The sequence below is a fragment of the Castor canadensis genome, chromosome 13, assembly GCF_047511655.1.
Source record: "Castor canadensis chromosome 13, mCasCan1.hap1v2, whole genome shotgun sequence".
Lineage (NCBI taxonomy): Eukaryota > Metazoa > Chordata > Mammalia > Rodentia > Castoridae > Castor > Castor canadensis.
Genome location: NC_133398.1, coordinates 10,049,267 through 10,076,207, shown reverse-complemented (window position 1 = coordinate 10,076,207; position 26,941 = coordinate 10,049,267). Strand labels below are relative to the sequence as shown.

At 38.4% G+C, this 26,941-nt stretch overlaps 1 protein-coding gene across 10 annotated transcripts in view; it reads right to left on the bottom strand.

The window, feature by feature from the left end:
* Positions 1–26,941, bottom strand: part of Mapkap1 (MAPK associated protein 1) — a 236,359-nt gene that overhangs the window by 91,568 nt on the left and 117,850 nt on the right. For all 10 annotated transcript variants that reach the window (XM_074053192.1, XM_074053193.1, XM_074053197.1 and 7 more), the window contains 2 exons: positions 16,546–16,722; positions 2,255–2,364 (listed from right to left, as the gene is read on the bottom strand). In XM_074053192.1, the coding sequence (XP_073909293.1) occupies positions 2,255–2,364; positions 16,546–16,722 (287 nt within the window). The remainder of the gene's footprint in view (positions 1–2,254; positions 2,365–16,545; positions 16,723–26,941) is intronic.

Sequence of the window (26,941 nt, the reverse complement as noted above, 5' to 3'; positions counted from 1 at the left end):
TCATTAACCACCCTCCAAAAGAAGTTCATTCTGCAATACAAAGTTCAAACCCACAAAATGTACCCTGCTTATGCCATGTTAACCTTAAACAAATATCTTTGCCAAACTAGAGATTCTTATGTTTTATGAGAACAGACTTGATGAAACAGTTGAGTTTATTTTAAGAAGATTTTTGGATTAAGAAAATGGACAGTAATTTACGTAAATGTATCAATCTCAATTGGCTTCTCTAGTATGAAAAGGAATAAATAATGCAGATCACTGTTTTTTGAATATCAAGTTCTAAGTCTTTGCAAGGATATGGTAAAGACTCTGATGGAAATGGCATGGATGTGTATCCAGAGTGAACGTAAGTATGTGTGTGTATGATAAATGTGGACATCGGGGATGGACATAGATAAACAGTTATAAGTTTGGACAGAGATGGCTGGAGAAAGAAGGAAAGACACTAGCTTATATAACCCAATAAGTTAACAGGGGATTCATGGTCTAAAAAAAAAAATCAATGACAGAAGAATTTCTATTAAGAAGGTTAGAATTATATCACAAAATGTACTAAAACGTAAAAAATTTAGGGACAAAACAAGAAAAAAGAAACCAGATTCTAGAGAATGAATGTTTTAAAAATATCTTTGAGTACCTGAAGCTATTTAAAAGCTATTAGATGGCACCTGGAACCCCAAAACATATACTTTCCCCTGGGAAGGAGACTCTATGCCTCTTCAATCATCCCCTAAATGCAAAGAGGTTTGACCCCCATAGAATAGATAAAAGTCACCCAAAAAATGAACAAAAGAGGTGTTTGGAAAAACCAGAACACCATTCATCCCAGCTAACGACTTGTTCATTATGAGTGATGATGGATAAAGACTTCTCATGCTGAGATGAAATCAAGATTTATATGCATTGTTTCCTCTCCCAACTTGTGGGAAGATCATCATCATTTAATTCTATCTCTGCGGCCAGTGATGGGCATCCAGAGAGCTGGTTATCAAACGGCGCAGTCAGCTGGCAAAAGCCGAAACGTGCAGTTGGCACATCTGGACGGAGCCGCCACAGCCGAGGGTGAACAATGACTCTTGGCAAGCATCCAAATTGCTTGCAGACGCTAGCAGGTCTCATCTACAACCGCCCCTACCAGCATCTCTCTCTCTCTCTTTTTTTATGAGAATCAGATTTTCATTGCTCCATTCAATTGCTCTCCTCTGCCATTTTTTACAGCTCTTATCGTTCCCCTGGAATATGGCCTTGAGACAGCTCATCCGTGTCCTTCAGTGGGTTATCTCTTCTAACTTTTATTAAAACTTCAGCTTTCATCTGAAGATAGCTAATTAAATCTGGAACAGATTATATGCCTCCCCTTAAAAAGAGCACAAAACTATTTTCTTCAGCCTGAGCACTGCTTTTTTTCCCCCCCACTTTCCAAAAGGTGAAATCAAAGGTGCTTAAGAAGTCTATTTACAAAGCTAAGATACTGTCCATGTTATATACAGGCTCATTTATGCTAAAATAGTCTGTAGTATGACAAATCTTTGAGCTATTTCTCAAAATAATTATTTCTCAATACTGGTAATTTTTTGTCTTATACCTTTGAAATATCATAGCTAATACCATAAGCCTATTTTCCACATAAAGTTGGGTAATGAGGAGTTACAGATTAACAGCTCTTTGTGTGCATCGAGATTCATCTTCAAAAAAATTTTTTTAACATTTCCCTCATTTGGTAAAAATGAAGTGCAAATTTTTCCTCATTTTTTTCCTGTACTATACTCAAGACTAGTACTAAAATATGGAAAATGATGTGAAAACATGAATTTAAAAGCAGCAATTCAATTAGAATTGATTCTTTTTTTGTTTGTTTTGTTTTTGTGGTGCTGGGGGTTCACACTAAGGTGCCACATGCATCTTAGGCAGTACTCTGTTACTAAGCTACATCTCTAGCCCCCTGATTTGGGTTTTAAGACAGTTTTACATTAACTAATGGTTAATACAAGAAGCTCTGTCTTAATTTACCACACATTATTAATGATCAAATGCTCATAACTGATATGAACACATTCTTCTCACATATGTCACTGACCTAGTCTCTCCCTGAGGCCTAGAGAAAGCTCAAATCACTTTTTTTTAAAACTGTAGATGTGCTAACTAACCTTTTAGCAATGATATCTGAAACAATCTAGCCAACCATCACATACACACACAAACAGAGCTTTTTTTAACAAAGGATTAAGCTTCTATGATTTAACTATCCCACCTGAAATTTTCTGGGATCCTTTTCTTCGCTTCACTGCCTTTAGCAAGATTTCCTTCATGGTGACCTTTGTGTTGTCCACCTGAATAAGGGAGAATCCATGAGCAGCATTTCTGCAAGAAGAGACATATTAAATCACCACCAACATTCAACCAGAGAGATGTTATTATGATCTTTACTGTGCTTCAGGAAATTTTAAAATAAGTACACATCAAAGTGCCAATTATTTAAGAATAGGTTGAATAAATCTACTTCTAATGTGTACAAGTAGCTCCAAGTGAAAGACAGACCAGGTTTATGGCAGGATTTCCTAATTTATCTCAAATTGAACCTAACTGCTCTGTGTGGGTCAGTAGTACCATGGGTTCCTAGTTGTGGGCTCCCAAGTCAAATTCTGAGCAAGGACTGACAATAAACTTGGTTTATTTAGTAGATGTCACTGCAGGCTAATACTACCATCATCATAAGTTCATTGTGCCCCAGAGGAAAAACAACATGGGCAGGGGGCAAGGAAAATGATATGCCAACACAATTTAGATGAAGGAAAAGAAAAGACTCTTCCAGTTGACTAGTAAAGTATCTATCTATCCATCCATCCATCCATCTAGTTTGTATATACTTCAGATGGAATGATTTCATCTACTTAATCCTAGAAAGTCAAACAAAATATTAGCTGAAGCACAACACTATTTGTGAGACACTAACACTAACTGTAAGCTTCTAGACAAACTGGTTTATCTGGATAGGAAAAATCAGCTATGAACAAGTATGCTGAAAACAACAACAACAACAAAAAACCCCAGTTCATCTCCTGGGTGAGGTGTAACTTCACTAACACTATTAATTGCAATAGCAACTATCACAAATACTACCCACTACGCTTGGGTACTGGAACAAAACAAGACAATTCCAAGTAGGCTCATGTAACAAACAGGACCCAAGTTTCCAACTATGGAACATGGGAATTGCTACAAGGAGTTTGGTCACATTCCCACTTCCCCGTAAGAATCTCAAAGAGAAACATGGCCAAAAACCATTGCAGAACTTCATATGACAAGAATCTGAAAGAAAAGCCAAGCCCCAAGCTAAGCCTTGGAAAAGCTTCCCAATGGCAGGACAGACTGGGAAGGGGAATGAAGCCTAGGCTGAACCCAACCAGGTGATTGCCTCTCCACAGGGGCTAGGGGCTGATCTCAAAACCAAGGACCCAATTTGCTTCCCTAATACAAAGACATCTCCACAACCCCCCCTTTCCACACTGCTTGCTGTTTAATCCTTGACATTCCATTTGTTAAAAAGCAAAAGCTGAGGCTGGTCTGGCCAGCATGATCATCCATTTTAACTTGGTCAAGTTCTTGCTATCGAACAGCAGGCCTGAGAACTGTCAAGCTAATTTTACTGAACACTCTGTTACTGAATCATGCCTGAGCCCTGGCCATTCTTAACCTCAGAAGCTGGACCCCATCCCAGAACAATCTTTAAAAGTTTATTTTACTGATCAAAGCAAAATAAGAAATAGCTCCTTTAAAAAAAAACAAAACTGTATTTAGAGAACGATGCAGTAAGTGATACTTTGGCAAGAGTACTGAAATGTAAAGTGCCTTGTGCATTTAAAAACTTGGGGGTATTTGCTTTGGCGCTAGGCCATTGTGTGTCTGGAACAAATGCCAATCAACCACATTCAAATTTGCCTTCCCCTGCGTTCTCCTCAGAAGTCAGTATGTGCTCCATCTGTGACAATATGTTGGGCGATGGATGAGCAGGGCCGAAAGGGAACACAAGTTCTTGAGTACTCACAAACTAGTACTGGCCTAGATCTCGAGAACTCTCACTCACCTGGCTTCTACCTGAACTAATGTAGATGTGAGCCTGGTTATATATTGCTTACATTCTCTCCTCATCTGTGGCTGGCTGATGGTATTATCCCAAGCCAATATGTTTGTCTTTCTCAGCAAAGGCAGACTAAAAGCTCAAAAAGAAGCCTTGTGTTTGGACTAACTTCCATAAATTAAAAGTGTCCTTTTAAAAGATTTTTGAACAGAGGAAAATCCCCAACCTGCACTTTTCTGTCATTTTACCAAAACGTACCTAGGTGACAAGGTTAAAGCAAGCAAGAGGAAATCCCTGGCACTTATCATCCACAGGCATTACTGATAAATTGTGTGGTGGAGAAATAAAGGATTACCTTCTGTATTTTTTCATTACACTTTTCTTTTGTTACAGAATACATAAATCCATTGTGGCACAATGTAATATGTATCACCATGCTACACCTGCGGACGCTTCTGAGCGGCTGCCATGTCTGTGCAGTCAGGAATGATAAGTGAACCACCCGTGAATGTTAACGATAGTGATCATTCTGAGGTAACTCGGCTCTCCATCTTCCTTTACAGCCTCTGTGCTGAAGCCAGGGTAGCAAGGTTCATGAGAGGAAAATGAAAACAACAGTGAAGGGAAGGGGAACACACGGCACTTAGAATGTGCCTTCACAAGTGTGCACTATCTTACTCTGGGGCTCCATTTCTATAAAAATGTGCACATTAAAAGGAGAAAAAGGCTCTGCCCCACGTACTGCACACTCAACCAGACCTAATGAAAGCTTCCCGTCAGCCTCACTCTCCATTCCTTTCCCTCCAGACAAATGCAAACTTTGGATCTTGTTCCCCATCTATAGCATGGGGTGGGGGAGGGGAGATAAAATGGGCAACATTTTGGTTTGAGTGAAACATGCATGTTTCTAAAGCTAAGAACATTGAATGCAGTGATTCTTAGCATTCATCTAGGTACAACTGTTAAGTTATGCTCCCATTTAATAAATTGAAATGGAGACTTGCTACCACAATTTTCAGCTTGACTTCCAAACATTCTGGGTTTTATGCCTCATTTCTTTACATCCAGGGTTTTTTATGGGCTTTCTAGAAGTTTATTGAAATACATCTTTAAAGTCACTCTTATGCCATGGAGGGCACTGGGTCTGAGACAGAGAAGATAATAGTCTTGTAGGAAATGTGTGCTGCTTGTTCTGCCTCTCTTCCTCTGAGCTGGGACCTGCATAGCCCAGATGGACAGGAAGGTCACACTTAGATGCAGCGTCTTGGCTCAGAAACTGCTGCCCTTGTGGACAGGCAGTCTGTTTCCCCCAGGGCAGGGCATTCCAGGGGTACCAAGCAGAGACAGCTGCCTTTTGCCCAGGCTGGTACAGGATGAAATTTCACTTTAAGAAGCTGACTAAATGCTGCCAGGAGTGCTTCAGTCAACTCAAAGCTAAGTCCTGTCAAGTCTGGTAACCACTGAAAAACGTTCAGGCATTTTAAAAAGAGATTACTCACTTGAGGAATTCAGCTCTGTGCCTGTGCAAAGCCACTCAGTTACCACAGAGTTTTGATGCCAGCATTAACCCAATACAAAGAGCACTTTTCTACTAAATAGTAAACCAGAGGTGACAGCAGACACATGGGAAACAGGGGCATAGGTCTTCATCTGAAAAGCTTGGATTCTCTGTACAGGGCAGAGTCTGAGCCAGAATCCAAGTGAGAGGGAAGCACATGACTGCAAGTTAAACACCCTTTTATTGAAATCCTGGTTTCCTGGCTGACCAAAATACTGCCTTATCAGTGAGAACCTTACCTGCATCCATGAAGTGAGGCTACTTCCCTTCAAAACTGTCATGAGGATAAAATATGCAATGAATGCCAAGCATCTGGCACTAAGGCTGGCAAATATAGTAAAAGGAGTTTCTCAGTGTTAGTTCTTTATTCCTCTTGACCCAAGTCATCACCCCAACAGAAGAGGCCCCACAAAGCCCCTCTCTGCCTCAGTTCCTCTGCAAAAATTGCCTCTGAGAGATGGACATCAACTGCATGTAACTGGTAACCTAGGTGCATTACATGAGATCTGCTGGGTTTGGTGGCTGAATTTAGGGACACTGTCAGCAAGCAGCCTCTGGCCTTGGCATCAAAACCTCCCTGAGGTTCAAAGGAGAGCACTCTGAGCTCAGTTTTCAGTTTTCCTTTTGGGGAGTAAACCACAGAAGCAAGTATTTCCTACCTTAGTTTAACTCATTAGCTTTGGATGAGAATGATAGAAATTAAAAATTATGAGATTTATTAAGAGCGTTTTGATTTGTACGGTACAAGTTGTTCACTGTTTAAGAGTTATAAAAATAATAGTAGCAACTAGTATTTACTGAATGCTTATTATGTGCCCTGTGCTGTTTTAAGCTTAAAAAAGCTATCTTAATTTATTCAACCCTAAAATGGTTACTAATATTACACTATTTTATAGAAACTGAGGCTGGAGATATCAGGGAATTTACCTGAGGTCATCCTCTATTAAATATCCTATTTTGGATTCAGAAATCAACAATATGGTCCCTAATCTATATTGCAGAGTTTAGTGGGAGAGAAAGACAAAGAAGCCAGTCACACTGACATTTCTCTGTAATATGCACACAGATGAAGGAAACCTCAGAGTGCTGCTGAGACACAAGAACACTGAAGCCAGTACATGTGGCTTCAGAGAGGTGTCCTCATAAGATGTCCCCAAATACATGTAGGTTTTAGCCTTATACCATGCCAAGAAAGATGGTGTCAATACTAGAAGGCAGCAGAGCACAGCAAGCTCTCCAATACAGTGGCTGGTTTAGTCAAGCTTTGCATTCATTGGGTGAACAACATAATTGCTTTGATTTCATTTCCTCGTGGACAAAATGGGAATGGTAGCAATTCTTAGACTGTAAGACTGTACTTCTAAACTGTTTACCGTAACACCTGTCAAATATTGAATACTTAGAATAAGTAACAACTAATACATTATACTAATGATATATATTATATATTATTATTATATTATATATTATATATATCTCTATATAATATAGATATATTATTATTATATATCATATATACAAAGAAGTGATGTATACTGAGCCAATAATAGTCAACATTTACTGAGCACTTACTATATTTACATAATCCCCTGGCCCCTCATAGGTAGGGGTCCCATTTTATAACAGAGGGAATTGATGTTTGGCCAGGTAAGACACTTGTCTGGAGTTATACACTAAGTTATTAAGTTACACAGCTAACACCAAATCCTGAAGGAGCCACAACTTGACCATAGGTCTGTGAGACTGTGATGTCTGTGTTTTTAATCCCTCAATGGCTCACAGGGAGGGTGAGGGACTCAGAAAAAGAAGAGCACATCCAGAGAGCACATCCTCCAGACAGGGACTACTAATCAACCTGCAGGACAGTTTCTTCTACTGTAATAAATCCAGTTTGATTACACATGTCCTCACTCTCAGACTAACCATAGGACCTACAAGATCCTTTCTGAAAAGACCTTGGAGAATGTCATGGTTTCATGCCCACATTCTCCATTTCCAGAAGTGGGGAGGTTACCAACAGCAGTGCTCGGTTCTCTGATCCTGATCAGTTCACAGTAGCAATGCAGATGTGGTCCTCTGATTCCCAACCGCTTTGATCCCACTTCTATGTGTGCTCATTCCCTGGTACTTCAAGGTAGAAAATAAAGATATATAAGCAAGAGGAAGCCATGTAATAACTGCAGCATGCCTGCTTTAGAGCCAGCCCTTTGGTTGTTACTTTATCCATAAAGAGAGTTCATACTAGTGTGAATGCTGTACTTTGTTTTCCCTTGCACTGACCAATTTTTTTTTTAAAGATCAAAGCATATTGTGTGAGTATATGATGTTTGACATTGGACAAAGTACTCTTTTTCAAAACAGACATTTTCCAAAAACATAACTCGCTAGACTAATGGGCAGTGAGAAGCCAAAATGACTGCCCTCCGCCTTCTCCTTGTGTATCTTTGCCAGAGTCCTTGGGACTTGCCAAATCCGGTCATGCCTGCTTAGCTTGCTCGACTGATTGTGCCAGAAAAGAAAATAAGACACAGATGTATTTGAGCTCTTTGAGATGCCAGTAAGAGAGACAGCTAATGGCTTCATTTCGACCCTCCCCTTCCAGCTGGGCACAGGTGGGGGATAATGAGGTCCCTCTCCCTAATCAAACTCAATTATTTACTACTCTATATAACCGCAAAGACATTCACATTCAGTCTAGAATATAAAACACACCGTGGGCTACTTCCAACCACCGCCATTGGGTATTTATAACAAACTCAAGTGGCTAACAGTTTGCCTTGGCAGGAATTTAAGTGTGTAAAGTTTTGCAAACTGTTTCTGTTCAAATATGTCCTGCTGAAATGGGGTCCCAGGCGGGGTTCCATAACTGTCAGGTCAGTGAACTGCATAACATCTGAGAATGTATTCACCACGCAGTGCCGACAGGATCTGGAAATCAAACGCTTCGTTCTATCGCAACCTTCTGAGAAGCATCACAGTTTTTCAACTGCAAGACTGACATTGTATTAATAAACATTACAAGTCACTAGCCTGACATGTACACAGCAGCAGCTGACAGACTCCAACATCAGCTGAGGGGAGAACAGAGGAAATCAAAATGAGACATAGTAACTAAACATGGCCAAAGGGGGTATATCACAAAACAAATCACATTAACTTCAGAAATGTGAGTCCTAAACTTTTAAGAGATATGGTAACTAAAGCAACAATGTGGTATAATTTTTGGATCTAAAGTAAATTGATGGCTATCTAAAATGTGTGCTTTTATTGTAGGGACAAAGAATATCCTGGCATGATTTCAACAGACACACATTCCAGTGGGCAAAACATATATATTTGCCTTTTCTGACCTTTAAATTCTTAGAAATATATTAATTAATGTTTTCCATCATTACTTGCTTCAATATTTCTGTCACTTTATACAGACATAAGAAAAATCTTTTCTCTAGACAGTAGCTGTTGCCAAAAAGGAAATCAAGGCAGATTTACAAACACAAAATTAAATAGGCTGCATATGTTATATTTCCACACATGAGGACAATCTGGACAACGAAAATGTTTGCTAACACAACAGAATGAAAGAAACAACACACAGTTGGTCCTCTATGACTCGAGCAAACAATAAATAAGTAGGACAATTTATATCCGTATTGTCAGGCTTGGCATAAAGAACAGACACATCTTTTATTCCATATTCTATTTTAGCACTGCCCAGTACCAAACAGTATGACCCTGAGTAACTACCTTTCTCTGAAACTCAGCTAATATGTTATAAGAATGAGTTTCTTAAAAGGAGCAAATGAGATATTTGCTAAAGGCATGAAATGAGTATGCAAAAATGCCCCTCCCTTCTTCTCTTCCCCTTTTAAAGACCATAGGCAATAAATGCACATAAGAGAAGAGGCACCAAGATAATGAACACCCTTTTAAATAAAGGTCTGGTCACCTGGGGTATACTTTGGAGGTATGATCAAGAAAGTAAACTAAAACTATAGACCCTTTTGAAAAGCCTTCATGCAAGAAAGAGCCATGAGTCAGAACGGAGTATGTCTCTTCAGAAAGCAGTTCACCTTTTCCTTTGTGCAGAGCCAAGAGAAGCCAAGGCAATCTCTGGGAGCCCTTTGGGCCACATGCTTGAGGCAACCCCCCTTCTAGAATAAGACCTTTTACTCTCTACCTGATGGCTCTTCACCCAAATAGCAAAACCCGAACTGGATTCCATATGCTTACAGTTCTTGGTTGAATTACTCCTTTCCCATGTTCACCTACTATAGTAAACATTTTAGGGAAAACACAAACATCGGAAGGCAGTTTAATTGCTCTTACTGACATCTAATCTAAGAGGTTCTATCAATTTTATTGAGTTCAACTTTTATTATCTTAAAGCCCTTCTTCCCCATTCCAGAGTAGGATCCTAGAGTGAAACTTTAGTGTCAACACATGTAATGGAATGTAATGACACCATCACAGTTGCTTTTGTCATTGCTGTTTGTGAACTCAATTCAATTTCACAAATTCTTACTGAATTAGCCCTGTGCTGAGGGACCGGAAGAGGAGATGGACAAACCAGATCCCTCCTTTGTTGGACCAAAGGATCAGCAGGCCTTGGCTTGGTCACTGTGGTCAAGGAGCACTGCTTCAGAGGTTGGCCACATTCGAAATTCAACTCTTTATCTGGCTTTGGGGACCCAGTCAAGAGCTCTCCCATTCTTCCCATTCCCTACTGTCCCCTCCCACAGTCTTGATACTCAATTATCTCAATGCTTAGGTTCAAGGAAGTTAACAGTCCACAACTTAGGAATTCCTGTTTATATACACATTTGCTGTATCCAGAATTAATCAAGAACAACAGACAGCTTAGAAACCACTTGTGAAATGATAAAAAAAAAAAAAGGTAACTGCATAAGTATTAAAAAGAAAAGAAAGAAAGAAAAAGAAAACACTTGTAGATTTGGTAAGCAGGCAATTTCCATTAGCAGTCTCCTAAATTTGCAAGCTCTTAGAGTAATCCATTCTCCTTCCTCAAACAACAACTCTATGTCCAGGGGTTTCCTGAGGCCCAAGAGTGGTAGATGGCAAGGCTGGATTTAGGACTGCCTTAGTGGAAAAAATAAAGTCAGAAGACCTCCAATTCTACATTCTTTTCCACAGAACATTTTTCCAGTAGGGATTCATTTAAGTTAACTAGTTGCTCTTCTAAAATGTAAATAATTATATAAAATATAATAACTCATTGTCTTTGCTTGATGGAATGCAGGGGAATTTAAAATTTTCTTTTCTTTTCACATTGGTGGTGCTGGGGATTGAACCCATAGCCATATACATGCTAGGCAAGCACTCTACCACTGAGTTATATCCCTAAAGTTTTTTTTGTATGGAAAACCACAGATCTGTATTCTAATTTTTCTAAGACATATACTAACTGTATAATAAAAATAACTCAAAGGAACATTAAATCCTATTTATATCTTATTGTGAATTATTCAGACTGAAATCTCTGACAGAAATAAGAGCAACAACTGTGTAATAACACTAACTATATACCAGGGTCTGAGTGACATTAATTCGTATAGCAGAACTTCCTGAAGTTCAAAGGTATCTAAGAGTCAACTGATGAATTCACAGATTAAGTTTCAGAATTTAAAAATATGATTTTAATTCAATGAAAATCATATATACATATATATGTGTGTAGATGTATATCTATACATCTAGATAATATATACTGCTGTCCAGCAATATTATGATTATCACTGAACTAAAAGCAAAAGTATACCCAGATCGCTATACATTATGAAACTACACACAAAGAATATCTATCTACCTACCTACCTACCTATCTATGCACACATAAATATATTTAATTTCTGTAGATATCTCTATCTATGTATCTATCTATCTATATGAGAAAGACAGAGAGAAGAGAAGAGATGTACACCATATCCAATCTTCCATTTTTCCCATTCTCTACACAACTGGGGGAGCCCCGAGTCACTGCTTAGAGGGAGATGCCCAGGAAAGCCATCTGGCCGTCATCAGACAGATGTGAACAAGAAATAAACCTACTGGTATAAGCCAGAGGTTAACAAACAAATCTAGCTCATGTCCCCTGTTTCTGTATTATCTATGTCTACTCTTATGCTACAGTGGCAGAGGTGAGTCACAAACACACAAGCCTAAAATATTTACTATCTGGTTCTTCACACAAAAAGTTTGCCATTCCTTGGGATAAGTCACTGAGATTTAGGGAGTTGTATGTTTCAGCAGTGAGAATTAGTTAACATCATTAACAGATTTAGTAAAGGTGAAATGGCATCACTGCAAGCTGCATCCAGAAACAGTTTGTTAAACTGAGTAAGATGGCAGCAGGAGAACTAAGTGGGTACAAGGTTCTTTACTACAACAGCCTTGCTGATCTCTGAAGAATTTGTGCTTAAGTTAAACTGTGCACAGGTAGAGAGTCCATGTACATGTAAACCAATCAACGACAGCAGAAAGTAGGGTGACCCCAATCGTCCTGGTTTACTGGGGATGGGAGCAGGGTGATGAGGGTGGGAAGGTATTGCTCCTGGGATACAGGACTTTCAGATTTGAAACAAGGAAAATCCTCAGCAAACTAATAAGAATTAATCATGTTAGCAGAAACTATGGTGGGATAAATGCAAAGAACACTTTTCTAATAGAGAACATTTGAATTTGGGGGAACTTCACTATAAATCAATTGGTCCATTAAAATAATATACTAGTAACTAAAACTAAACATGCATCATTTAAAAGGAAAATGATATGGTAATCTTGTTTCCATGAAAATGAAAATCAAAAGACTCAAATTGACAAATAACATTTAACACTCATTAAACCCAACAGCATCAATTTAATTTCAGCACAACCTAAGCATTAGGTTATAAATATAATTATATTATAAATAATTTTATTATTTATTTTTATTATTTTTATTAATAATTTTTATTATTTATTATTAGGTTATGATATAATTATATTATAAATAATTTTATTATTTATTTTGTGGTGGTACTAGGATTTGAACTTAGGGCTTCAAACTTGCTAGACTGGAACTTTATACCTTGAGCCATGCCTCCAGCTCTTTTCACTCTGGGTATTTTGGAGACAGGGTCTCACGTTCCACCCAGACCATTCTGGATCGTGATCTTCCTAGTTTAGGCTTTCTATCATAGCTGGTATGACAGATGTGTACCACCACACCCAGTATTTTTTCTGTTCAGATGAGGTCTTGAAAAGTTTTTGCCTGGGCTGGCCTTAATCCACAATCCGCCTGATCTCAGCCTCCCAAAGAGCTAGGATTATAGGCATAAGCCACTGGTATCTGGCCTAATTTGTACTTTATTAATGTTATAGTTTTACTTGTAGTTAATTTTCAATTTTGTTTCGATCATATAAAAACATGGGATTCATAGGCAGAAAACTACAGAGCTTTATAGCTACAGCTTTACATCTGCATGTACTCAAGTACCAGTATAACAAAAACTAAGCTAGGGAGACACTGAGGCCTAACACTGAGCCTAAACTGAAGAGAATTTATTTTCCTTTAAAGAAGTTCTTTGTATTACTAATGTATAAGAAAATTCCTATCATCCACATCTTATAACTGAGACTTAAGAAGGTAAGTAAAACTGGCCAAAGTCATGTACCAAGTCACTAGTGAACTTAGACTTGAACCCAGGTTTGCCAAAGTTCAAAGCCTATGCTTCTTCATTTGTAGGGAAAGATGTCATATAAGAGCCTCTGGAGTATGTGGTATGAGGTCCTCTGAGGGCAGAAGGCAACTTAGGGGCTTCCTGATAGTTAAAAGGCAGGGACAGGAAAGTAAAGAGGGCCCAGGAAGCAAGGTACACAGTGCTTGGTCTAGGTTCCTCCTGGCAACCCAAAGACCTGAAAGATTCACTTATTCCTTATTCAGAAAGTCCTGTGCTAAGTACTAAGGATACAGACATTTATTTATCTGATCCCTCTCAGTCTTCAAGGAGTTAGTTTATGGTCTTGCCTGTCTTTGAGAATGTCTGGTCTTCAGAGGACATACTTGAAAAACTACAGTTCCCCAATTTCTACCACCTTTCCACATTCAGTGAAGTTATTCCAACTCAGCTTTTTCAGTTCAGCTGAGCAATGTCTACTTAAACCCTGCCACTCCTCTGCCATAACACAGTAAATAAGAGAGGCAAAAAAATACAGTAGCAAAGATGTATTCAGTTACCCATTCAAGAAATATCTGTGGCATACCTATTATAGTAATGGAGCTGTGCAGGGTGCTGTGGGCATAGATGACCCAGTTCCTGCCCTCAACAGGTTGTTTTATTAATAACAAAAATAGCAGCTAATACTTGAGATAATGCTTATATATACCAGGCACAGTTGTAAGTGCTTTACATTCAATTCTCCTGACTGATCTGTTAGGGAGGTATCACTCTTATTATTATCATCTCCATTTAAGTGAACCATAGAAAAGGTAAGCAGTTCATCCAGGATTATACTCACTAGTGAGGACAAGGTCAGGATGGGCACTCAAGCAGACTGATTCCAGAAGCCACCATGTTCATCCCTACTGTACTATAGAAGTGGCTGAATGTCAGCCTTTACAGAGTGGGGATTCATCTGAATGATTAAATCAACACTGGATCTCCCCACCCCCATCTTTCATCAGGGTTTTGGAAAGAGCACGGGGTCTTTAAATGCTTGCCCTGGGAAGGTCCTCTATGCCAGCCCCAAACAACTCTACAGAAAATCACTGCATTAAAAGCTTCTTCTTAAAAAGTACTTTCAGTTCAAAAGATTGCTAAGATATGTTAATATTTATGTCCTAAAAATTCTTCTAGTTACTTATAATAATAAAAGTACAAGTAAAATCTATTAAAATGCCACCACACACATCTTTTTGTTATGGTACTGTATATAACCTTTAAAAATAGAGAAATATGACAACACCTTGTACTGGTAAGACTGAAAAAGATGGTTTCATGAATCCTACTGATGGAATTATAAGTCTATGTATCTTTCAGAGGGTGATTTGTCAATACAAAGTAAGTCTTGGGCTGGAGCGTAGCTCAGCGGGGAAGTGGTTACTTAGCATGTGTGAGGCCTTGGGTTCAATTCCCAGCACTGCAAATAAGTGAATAAATACATAGGTAGATAAATAAATGCAAAGAATCTAAAGAAGTTTATATTTGACCAATAACCCTATTTAGAAGAAATGATCTTAAGGAAATTATTTAACAGAAATAAAAGGAATTCACAGAATTACTTATTAAAAGACAAACCAGGAAGCAATATGAACATTCTGTGATATGCTTTCATTGCACCCCATACATTTTTATACTGCTCATCAAATTTTAATGAGTTATTTGGCAACTGTCTCCTGACTAGTTAGTAATCTCTATGAGGGGAAGGTTTTGTCTTTATCTAGATCTCTGGCACAAAATATAGATTATAGGAATTAAGAACAAATATTAAAACATTTACCATATAATGCTAAATAAAAATAACACAGAATGTATGTACCCTATGTATGAAGCTGTACTCTTTATACCCATAGAAATGATAACACAAAACCAAAAATAGTTATATTAGGATGAAGGGATAACTGGATAATCTGAATTATTTAGACCAAACTTGACCTCAGAATAGGGATGAAACAACCATTGTGAAAATTTGAGGGGCTGGCTACCCAGCTCATCCCCAGACAACTGGTGTTATTTATTTCTTTGCTCAAGGTTAAAGAAAACCCACACACTTATAATGTCATACGTAGTTTAATCCCGTTTTAGTAAAAATCTCAAAGACAATCAGTTTTAAAGGGACAGGAAAAAAGTCCTCTAAAGCAATCTTTCTTAGGATAGTGAATTTGCTGTTTCCTGACAGCAGGGGGTGCCAAAGGGATCGCTATTGCTCCCAGGAGACAGCCAGGAGCAGGACTACAGAGGCCTAGGTTAGAAAAATCTTAGAGGTGAGCCTGAGCACACAGGCTCACCCTTAACCAGTGGGACTCAGCAGCTATGTGGATCTAAATGAACAAAAATTACATTTTTATCTTCACCTCTGATAGTTAGCATTTTCTTGAATTATAAGTGGAGGGAACAAATCACACTACTATTAGCAGTGCTGGTGACTGTCATGAATAAATGTCCTGGCTAACACCACAGCACATTATAGTTGGTGTAGATTTCTCAGATAGTATTTACACTCATCACCACATTGAAACAACAGACTTCTGCACCTGGGCCTTAATTTATTAGTAAGTCTGAACATGTTACATTATAAATTTGTTTAATAATTTGATGACTTCAAATGTAACAGAATTCTTTTATATTTCAGTGGATTTTATTTTATGCACTTACATGTAGTTTTCTGAGAAGGGCTTTTCTAGGCTTTACCAGACTGCCAAAGGCAGAGATATGGCTAAGAACACTGTTCAGTCTAAAGGAAGACAACTAAGCAGAAAAATCAAATTGGATCTGAACAGAATTGGAGAGAAAGTATTTTAAGTCACAAGAGAAAAGCAGCCACAATGGACATTTCATTTAATTTGGATTCCTTGAAGAGAAAGAGACAAACCCAGAAGTTTTGCTTCACTGGCTCCTCATGCATTAGCGCTTCCAGGGGAATGGGTGTAGACATGACGTTCAAAGTTCTACCATATTCCAATTTGTTAGTGCAAAGTAGGATGTATGTAGCCTAAGTGCTAAGCCTAAGGTATAAAACAGCAATACAAATGTTGTCCCCAACATCCCAGCATCTCCCTACAAGGAATCATTACTCATGAGCTCTCCGATACCAAATATCATTCATTTGATGTACAAAACCAAGATCAGATCTGTAATGCTAGGAAGAGATACTGAGAGATACTGAGATAAATAATAGAGTCAGTACTCACATTCGAACAAAGAGTGACTCTTTGGATGTCAGACCAGGAGATGAATACTTTTCCACCAAGGCCAAAGTACTAAAGCCAAACTTATGAATGGGCTCGTTGGAATCCAGCGGGGGGAAATCTGTGTCTACTTCGCCATCATCCTCAGCAATATGCAAGCAGTAGGCACTGACATTGTCACTGAAAAAAAAAAACAAAACAAAAAAGGTGAGTGAATATCAAAGGTAGGAAGAGGATGAAGAGAGGAGACCACAGAGTATTGTGTAAAGCAAGCAGAATAAAGACACTGCTGATCTCTATCCCAAGCCTATGATACAGTTTAGAACCCCAAATCCTATTTTACCTGGCAGTGGAAGGGGAAAAAACAATGTGAAATGAGGATCTTTATTCTTCCAACATTTCTGAGCACCTTTCATTTAGGGAGAGGAGCCAGTGGCCTATGATATATGATTAAGACATTATCTGTGTTATGACTCAACAGAAGTATGCTAGATAACCAGGACCATCGTACAGGTCTCCCTTTCCTAACGAGTAAGTAACTTACTGGCAGAATCTGACTCCAATCACCATGGATCCCGAGCAGAATAAAAGCAAACAGACTGATTTATTCTGGTGCAGACACCTGGCCCCCTCAACTACTTCTGGACATTTTCCACTTCTGTAAAAGTCAGTCAGTACTCCTAAATTCTAGCTTTGCCCAGTTTAGAATAAATACACACCCTCTTCCCTCTCTTTGAGAAAAAACCAATTTGTTCAAAAACAGAAATTATACAAACACATAGACAATTTAAAATTGAAACCAATGTAAATACTTTAATATATCCTGCTCTAAAACTGAATTGCAAAACTGCAAATATGCTAACATTCCAAAACATGCTGGCTTCAGAAACATAATCCAATAGTTCACAAGGCAGAATTCTAAATTCTGCAGCTTAAATTTGGAGTTTTAATTACATGATTGATGCTTAAATTAATTAATTGCAAAGTGTGTGCTAATTGTTTAATTGGTTGCTTGATCTATATAGATCATTTTTTGAATTAAATGAGTTGATTTACAAAGTTTATTGATTGGATGTGACAATGAATTATTTCACTGACTACCTGATTTGCAATTTTCCCAATTAATTCACAAATCTTTAGCTGCAACTCTGCTTATTGAGAGAGAACCTACTTCAGGTGATCTATACTCAGTGAGTCTGTCATGACTAAGAGATATTTATTATATAAAACAGGTAATAGGGGCAGAGTAAAATTAATGGAAACTGTAAATTTGCTAAATGGATGGATAACAAGAAAGTAATCTAGCCATGTTTGTCACTATAAATTTCAGTGTGTGCAGTGCTGTGCAAGAAATTTAAACTTCATCTGAATGATACGGAAAACTTTTCGATCTTTATAGCAGGCACCAACTTAACCATAAAATAATTGTAGAAGCAGCAGCAGCACGAGAGATGAGGAAAATGTTATGGAATAGGGCTAAGAACTTTGTGGTCAGAAAGACTTGTGTTTGATCTCCACACGGCTCCATGACTCAAGGGCTATGTGATTTCAAAGAAAAAGCTTCACTGTGAGTTTCAGTTTCTACATCTATAATGAGGGTATAACCTCCTGATTCAGAAGTTGTAAAGGTTAGATGAAATAATATATATATAGTACCTAGCATATAACAGAAGTGAAAAATAGTAAGGCTGGAAACTAACTTTTACATCTATGCCAGTACTTAAATTGTAGATGCATATTGGGGCAACAAAGCAACAATGGAACTGAGCAGCTTGTTTCAGGTGCATACATCTATAACTGGAGTTTAACAAGTCCACTGTGCTCCAGCTTTGGGGCCAATGAGTCCCTAGAGTTTTATTTAGTGCAGTCATTGACGGGACACACAATAGACAGCACAGATTATTTACTGCCATGTAAATCAACCTGAGAAATATCTGTGATTCCCCAGTACCAGAGGTTCAAGGGCAAATAATAAGCCTATTGATCAAAGTGGAAAGCTAAATACTGATACCAGAAGAATTCTGCTTTGACTGTCATGAGATGTACCTAAGTCCCCTTTAAGCACATTCGACAAATGTCACAGGCTAAGATCTGAGAGCAAACCAAAAGATTCAGTACCAAGTGCTATTATTCTTTGCAGTACTTAAAATATGAAATGTGAAATCATTTGTTTAAAAAACATCTGCAAACTGTTAACCCTGTACTGCAGTATGTCTTGAGCACTGGGAACACAGCAAGAAAAAGAGTGATCCTTGTTATATTACGTAAGACTAATGGAAGTCTTTTCTGGGTCATTAGTAAAGTTCAGCAGCAAACACTGCTCCAACCCAAAATCTGAGCGATAGTAACTAAAATTCCATATTCTATGCACTGGCTCCTTTGTGCTTTAATAAATGAATCATTAGGAAAGAAGCTACTGTTGCAATTTTACTTCTAAAACCACTCAGGACTCCAAATTAATACTCATACAACACTAGTATCATTAGCCACATTTACTAAGTACCATGTGCCAGACACCGTGCAGAGCTATAGACACACAAGCTCACTGAGCCTTCACATCAACTCTGGGAAAAGAGTTATTATTTCTGTTTTATAAATTAGAAAGCTGAAGCTTAACCCAGGCATCAAGACCCTCACTTTTGACTCTCACTCATCCCTACGTCAAAGCTATGCTGTGTCAAGACTTCCTAGGGTGCTTGGGACCCACAGTCCTATGGAATTGCCACTTTTGGCATTCGACGAGAAGGAGGAAACCATGACACATAATTTTTAAAAATTAAGGACTGAGACATATTTCAACTTCTGTACTATTACAGATAAGAAGTAGAAGCCTAGGAAAGAATAACACATTTACTATTAATCAATTAAACAAAGACAGAGCCAGTATAGAGAACTCAAATCTACCTTCTTTTGTTCCGTAACTCTTTAGTTACATCAGAATTTGATTAAAGGTGGCACTTTGAAATGGGAGAGAAAAAAGTGGAGCTCTAATCCCCACCCCTGGAATTTCCCAAACACAGACACATCTGGGGTTTACAACATAAAGGCAGCACACCTTCCTAAGGCATTATTCAGTGGATAGAAGCTTTGTTGTCATATCTGGTTTTGGGGTTTTTATTGCTGTTGTTTTCTTCCTTTTTTGGTGGTACTGGGGGACAAACCCCTGGCCTTGTGCTTGTTAGGCAGGTACCTGCCCTTTTTTGCTTTGGTTATTTGTGAAACAGGGTCTTGCTTTATGCCCAGGCTGGCCTGGATCAAGAGCCTCCTATTCGTGCTTTCCTGCTTAGGTGGGATGACAGGTGCATGCTGCCACACCCAATTGGTTGAAGTTGGAGTCTTATTAACTTTTTGCCTGGCCTTGAATTATGATCCTTCTGATCTCTGTGTCCCAAGTCATGAGGATTACAGACGTGAGCCAACGTGCTCAGCCTAACATCTGCTTTTAATGCTAACTCAACCACTAACCAATTGTGACCAAATCTTTCTGAACTTGATTCCCTTGTCTGGGGGAAAAAAAAAACAAAACAAAAAAACTTTTCTTGATTTCTCTGGAATCATTTGGATCTCTGACAGAATCCAAATGAGTCTCCTTTCTGGTTTTATAGAACTTGGCCAATATTTCTGCAAATCAATTGTTATGCTGCTCTTTTACTTCTTTATGCATCTACGTTCTCCTACAGAGCAAGGAGTCCTCTATTGTCTCTGTGCTTACTAAAGAGTAAAATGGCTGGCACTTAAGACAGTACTTAACAAATACTTGTTAAATGAGTGAGTATATGAATATGTAGACTGAATCACTGTAGAAAAACAAAGGGTAGTATTAATGAGATATGTGGTAACAAGAAGAGAAGTAGCAAGCTTTTTTCTTGCTTGTCACAGTGATATCTATTAACCAAAGGGGGCTTTCTAAGCACTGCACATGTGTCAGACAGAGATTGTAGCTCAAGACAAGGCCAGAGGGCAGCACAGGAAGAGGTAGAGATGAAAGGGGAATTTTTACAGTCATCTACTTTTTAATGGAGAATAAGTGAGAAATGATGCTACTAATGTAAAAAAATTTGTTATATATACCTAAAGACTAGAAATAAATGTATCAAGAGGTTTACAAAGGTTATGCATACATTTAAGTCATGTGGATTGTTTTCTAATTTCCTGCACTTTCTGAATGAGTATTGAGTATGCAAAGTCTTCATTTTCCTTCCTTTATAATTAAGTAATTTTTCAGTACTGGGTTTGACTCAGGGTCTTGCTCTCGCACTCTACCACTTAAGCCACAACACCAGTCCCATGTTTTTGATAAGGATAATACGTGTCTACGGTACACAATTTAGAAATATGGAACAGTCCAAGGAATGGCAGGAATTTATTCCACTGCAGAAAGTCACTTGTCCTGAGCACTGTCTGCCTAACCTACATCTCCAGATTCCTACATGGTCATGGTCTCTACCAAATTATGAAATTACAAAGGAAACAATTATATCTACTGCATAAGGGTTTTATAAGGATTAAATGACTTCAGTCATTGCAGTGTCTGGCATGAAAAAGGATTCTCATTTTACCAATATTTCTTCTCCAATGCTTAAGCCTCTGCTTACACTGAATATGGTATATGACATGAGGCAGAGAAACCTAAAACTTCCAGTCAAAAGACGAATAAGTAAGTGTAGAAAAACTGGGCCCATAAGCAGATGCTTAATTTTAGAGCTGGGGTGGCATGGAAGGAGCAGTTCCTTCTAGGACGTAGGAGTCTACAAGAGGACTGAAATTTGGACAGGTGAATGGTGCAAAATGGAGCTTTTTGCCAAAAAGAGATGCATATGGGGCCGTGGGGATGGCCATGAGGAACCAAACCCTTAATGAGGACAATACTAGATTTCACTAATTTATGTTTCATCAAATCAAGTTAAGTTTCTTCATTAGAAAAACATATTTCATTGAATTGTTTGTTAACCAACATTCATTTTATGTTCAAAGGCTGGTGAGGTTTTTATGAAGTGACAGAAGCCTGAAGCCCATATATCGATTGGATTTAATTCACATATGAAAATTCACGAGCACTTCAGGAAGCATCCCAGATTTTACCAAATGTGATCTGGCACGTTCAATTTATATACTTACAAAAATTTATTCATCTTTGGAAAATGCAAGATACACTTTGATGACCAGAGAGCTGAATCTCTATTGTTTTATATGTACTGTGTTTTTAATGAAAAATAACAGAGCACATGAATCAAAAATGTCCAGAACTCATATTACTAGGGCTTTGGTGTATACTGTGATGCGAAATCAATATTAAGTGTATGTCATGTATTAGCAAGAAAAAGAAGGGTATGGAGAGGTTCGTAGCTCAGAAGTTGATCTCTCTGAAGTCAGAGGGGGGAAAAAATGAATATGGTCAAGATTTCCTTTTCCCAAAACCCCCTAAGATGGGAAGTAAAAATTGTTGAATAACACTAAGGTTTGTCAAACTACAGCAACCTCACACAGAAACAGCTAAGAATAAGTTTTATGGTAAAGAAGCTGTAGAAAGAAAATACCCACTGATTTCTAAGTGGGAGCAAGACCTTCATACTGCTCTGTATGAGCTCCTTTTTGGATAGTTTCTATTATAATGTCTTCAAATTCACTGTTCTTTTTCTTTTGGGTGGTACTGAGGTTTAAACTCAGGGCTTTGCACAAGTGCTCTACCACTTGAGCCATGTTCCAAGTCCTTCCATTTTTTTAGATAGGGTTCAATCTTCTTTTCTATGCTTCCTATGTAGCAGGGATTATAGGCATGTACCACCACACCCAGATTGTTTTGCTGACATTAGGTCTAATTAACTTTTTGCTTGGATTGGTCTCAAACCATGATCCTCCTGATCTCGGCCTCCTGCATACTTGAGATTACAGTTATGTGCCACCACATCTGGCTAATATCACCTATCTTCATTTGCATGTATACAGCTCTGTCATAATGAACATGTGGAACAAGTTTATAATAGCTATTTTAATATTCTTACTTGCTAATTATATCATTTCTGGGAAGTCCTCATTTATATTGCTCTGAACTAGAAGCATTCTTCATACAAATTCAAGATTCTTAATTTCTGAAACTTATAAAGCCTATTACAAATCTACCCTGTATACATTCACTCTCAATCCCACTGCCAGGGAGATCTTTCAGAAATACAAGTGTGGTACTGTGGCTTCCATAGCACCTTCCAGTGTTCGTTGCCCTGCAAAGAACCTTTCAACCAGCCTCCTATCACTCCAGAACACATGCCTTTAGGCTCCAGCCACACTCACTGCTTGCACTGGATCAATACCAGTTCCCAGTACTGTTTGTGCAGCCTGTCAGCTGGCCACCTCTCTAGTCCTAGTGGGTTGAGTCACTGAGATTTAGCTCAAGCATCACTTCCACTGGGAAGGCTTCCCTAATATTCAATCCAGGCCTCCATCTCCAGGCAGAACTAGAAAAGCCCTTCTTTGGTCTTCTATAACACTCTGGATGTCCACTGTTCTAGAAGTCTCAATGACACTGAAGCTGAGGATGTATGATTAGGTATAGTCTCTTCCATTAGCCTGAACCTTGAGGGTAGAAACTTTATTGCAATTCTTTGTATCCCTGGGTTTAGCACAGTATCTGTAATGCTGTGGATAACATGTAAATGCTTGGTGGGTGGAAGGAAGGAAGGGAAGATGGGAGAAGGGGAAAGGAAAGGAAGGAGGAAAGGAAGGGATCTCTTAAATGGTTATAGTGCCCACTGTGGTGTTCATGAGAAGAGTCTCATTTCTTTGGATAGAACAATTAAGAACAAGAGAAAGAGAGGTTCAAATTCTGACTATGCTACTTGCTTCTCCTCTATTTCCTAGGTCACTTGCTAAGAATTTTTATAATCTCTTCTGCAAAATGTTATTTATGACTTATAAAGCTGTTATAAACAATAAGATAACACTTAAAGTCCTTACCACATGCTGTGACACACAGTAGGTACTTCACTATCCTCTTATCTGCCAACCCATCACCTGGCAGTGTGGTACTCTTGCAGCTGTAAAATGATAATCAAGGGCTTTCTTTCTCTTCAGTTCAATGAAAAAAGAAATGTTTGCAATAACTCCACATCTATCACTTGGTAAGTGCATCACCAGGTGGAGAACATCTAGCTTGGAGGTTTCTACTGTGTAGTCAGAAGTTTACCTCAGCAGACACTTTGGAGAAGGGCCTCATGTCAGTGCAGGGATGGGTGGATCATTTAAGTCCACATCTTTCAATGTTCCCCTGCTCCCTAATCCATTCTGCAAAATACTGCACCATGTTAAGGACTGGGGAATACAAATCCATAAAATAGACATGGTCCAGACTCTAAACTCCTAAGACTTCTCTTGGATATCTCTCAAGTAATCTCAGCCTTCGTTACATCCAAAACCAAACCTTCACTTACTCCCGTCTAAACTATTTGCTTCCTAGGACATCCCTGTTTCAACACCACATCTACACAGTTCTTCAGCACCCAGATTTAGCCCTGTTCTCTTTGCACTCAACTATGCTGGAGGCTTCAGTGTAGATGGCTCCCAAATTCACATTTCCAGATCATTTCTCTCTCCTCTGAATTCCAGACAAGCAAATACAAATGAGTATTTGAAGACATCTTTGAGATACAGCAAAGCCATCTCAAATTAACAGGCAAAAAACCAAACTCATCCTCCAAAAGCCAAATAAAGCCTACTCTTCCAAGGATCCCTATTTCAGCGAAGGGCACAACACCTACTGCATACAAATCCGAAATATAGGGAGTCATCTTGGACACTGCTCCTTTGCCACATCCATCATACCTAATTCATGTTCAAGTCCTGTGAGCTTTACCTCTAAAGCATTTTCAGAATGCAGCCCCCGCCCTCCACTGGGTCTTATTCCAGTCTAAATACTCACCTTCTTTCCATCCCTGCCCACAAAAAGCTTCCCCTGCCATGCTGTTCCTCTGCCTGACTGCCTCTGATGTCACTTTACCAGGGAGTTTCTTCCTCACTTCCAGGCCAGGCTCTCATAAATGGGTCTGCTGTTCTTCACAGTACTTAACTGTTTTCAAGCAAACATTATTTAGTTTAGTTATTTTAATTAATTTTAGTTATTTGCCCACTTCCTTACTAGAATCCGAAATTCTGCTCAGCACTGTAGATACGGCACAGTGCCTGGGATACAGCAAATACACGCTAAATATTTGTAGACTGCATGAATGAATACAAATGATAAGTGAAATGAGCCAGTTACAAAGTGCTATTCCACTTGATAATTTCTTCTTCCCCAATACACTGTAAATTTTTTGAGAGAAGCAATGGCGTTTTTCTTGTTCTCCATTTTATCCTCAATATGTAGGGCCTGGAACTTTAAAAGTATTTGCTGGAGGAATGAAGGAATGTAAAAGACAATAAAAAGGTCAGGGTTGCCAGAGGTGAGGAGGAGGGAACAACAGATTGAGCACAGGACTTTTGGGATTAATCAGGATATGGAGAAGAACAGAAAGGCACTTCTGACTAAAAAAGAGCAAAAGCAGACAGGGTATTGTAACCAGTTAAAGAATGGGAGAGGGAGGGGGCGGGGTGGGTGGTAAGGGAGGGGGTGGGGGCAGGGGGGAGAAATGACCCAAGCATTGTATGCACATATGAATAATAAAAAAATAAAAATTAAAAAAAAAAGGGAAGCCTTTGGATGCAAAGGAACACAGCTGGGAGTTGTCAGAAGAGGAAGGGACACTTAAGCTGTATTATTTAGGCAAGTGGTTCTTAATGGTGACTCTAAGGAACATAAAGTAGAAGTAAGCAGTGATCTAGAAAGAGAGAGGAGTTGATACAGGTATACATACAGATAATGCAAAAGGGAACTATAAAGAACATAAAAAGAATCTGAATAGTAAACTTGTCTGGAAATATATAATGTAAGGTCAAATATTCCTAAATACTGTCATAACCCTATGGGGCATCAGAGTACAACAGCACAGTAAAATTGCTTGAGACATCACAAAAGAGCTAAATTATGCTACTACTGAGGAACTGCTACTAGTATTGGTTGTAGAAGTAGTTGACTGTAGTTACAGTATTTAATAACAGCAGAAACAAACATTTTGAACTATTACTTTTTTTGAGACAAGGTTTCACTACATAGCCAAGGTAGGCCTAAATCCTCTTGCCTCATCCTCCACAGTCTTGAGATTACAGCGTGTGCTACCATGACTAGCTAGAAATGAATAATTACTGAACACTTACCATGTCTTCTCTAATTTCATTTTCTTAACCCTGTTCGATAGTTTCCAACTCATTTTATACATAAGAATACCATATCACATGGGGCTTAAGTAATTCATCCAAGATGACCCTGCTGCTAAGTGTTAACACCAGATTTAAAACCAACACAATAGCCTTGTATCCCCTACTTTTAACCACCATGCTATCCTCTGATTAAGAAGGCAAAGATGGGGCTGGTGTTATGCCTCAAGCAGTAGAGCATGGACATAGCAAGCATGAAGGAATGAGTCCAAACCCCAGTACCACAAAAAAAAAAAAAAAAAAAGAAAGAAAGAAAAAAGAAAAGGCAAAGGGCTTCTATACAAAATGATTAAAATGAAATTTGATGCCAGGGACTGTACACAGCTGAGGTTACATTAGAATGAAGTGAATACAGCACAGAATGGTGATCTCCATTGAACACTCTATCATACCTTGGTATATACTGCACTGTCGAATATAGTAATCATAAGTTAGATGTGGCTACTGAGCACTTTGAAATATGGTTAGTCTGAATTGAGGTATGCTGTGAATTCCAAATAAACATCAGATATTAAAGATATATGACCAAAACAAGAACATATACATAAATATAATTTCTATATTGATTGCATGTTGAAATATTATTTTGGACAATGAAATGTTATAAAATTTAACTTCATCTTTTGTTAATTTGAAAATATGTGATTAGTAGGAAGTTTTAAATTATAAATTTGCCTCACATTTGCAGCTTGCATCATATTTCTTTTGAACAAACACTGTTCTATAGCGTGAAACTTCTACTCACTGAGCATAGCAATAATCTCCAAGGCACACTACTCCAATTTCTGTAGTATAGCAAATTCTTCAGACTCTTAGGAGCTCATCTATCAGAGTCTGATAAACAGCAATAGCAGATAAGAGACCAGTAAAATTGTGTGAATGCCTAAGGGATAAGTGAAAGGAAGAAGGCAAAGAAAGGCCATTGTAGAGTGCAAGAGAGCCATAACACATGACTAAAGTCTCTGTATAAAAAATGGGAATAGTCAGAGTTACCCTTGAAAACCCCTTAAATTATCTATGAAGTAGAGTAAATGTGGTTTTATGTAAAGAGTAGGTGTGTATCTCAAGTTCATGACAGGGTAAAACCTCACTAAAT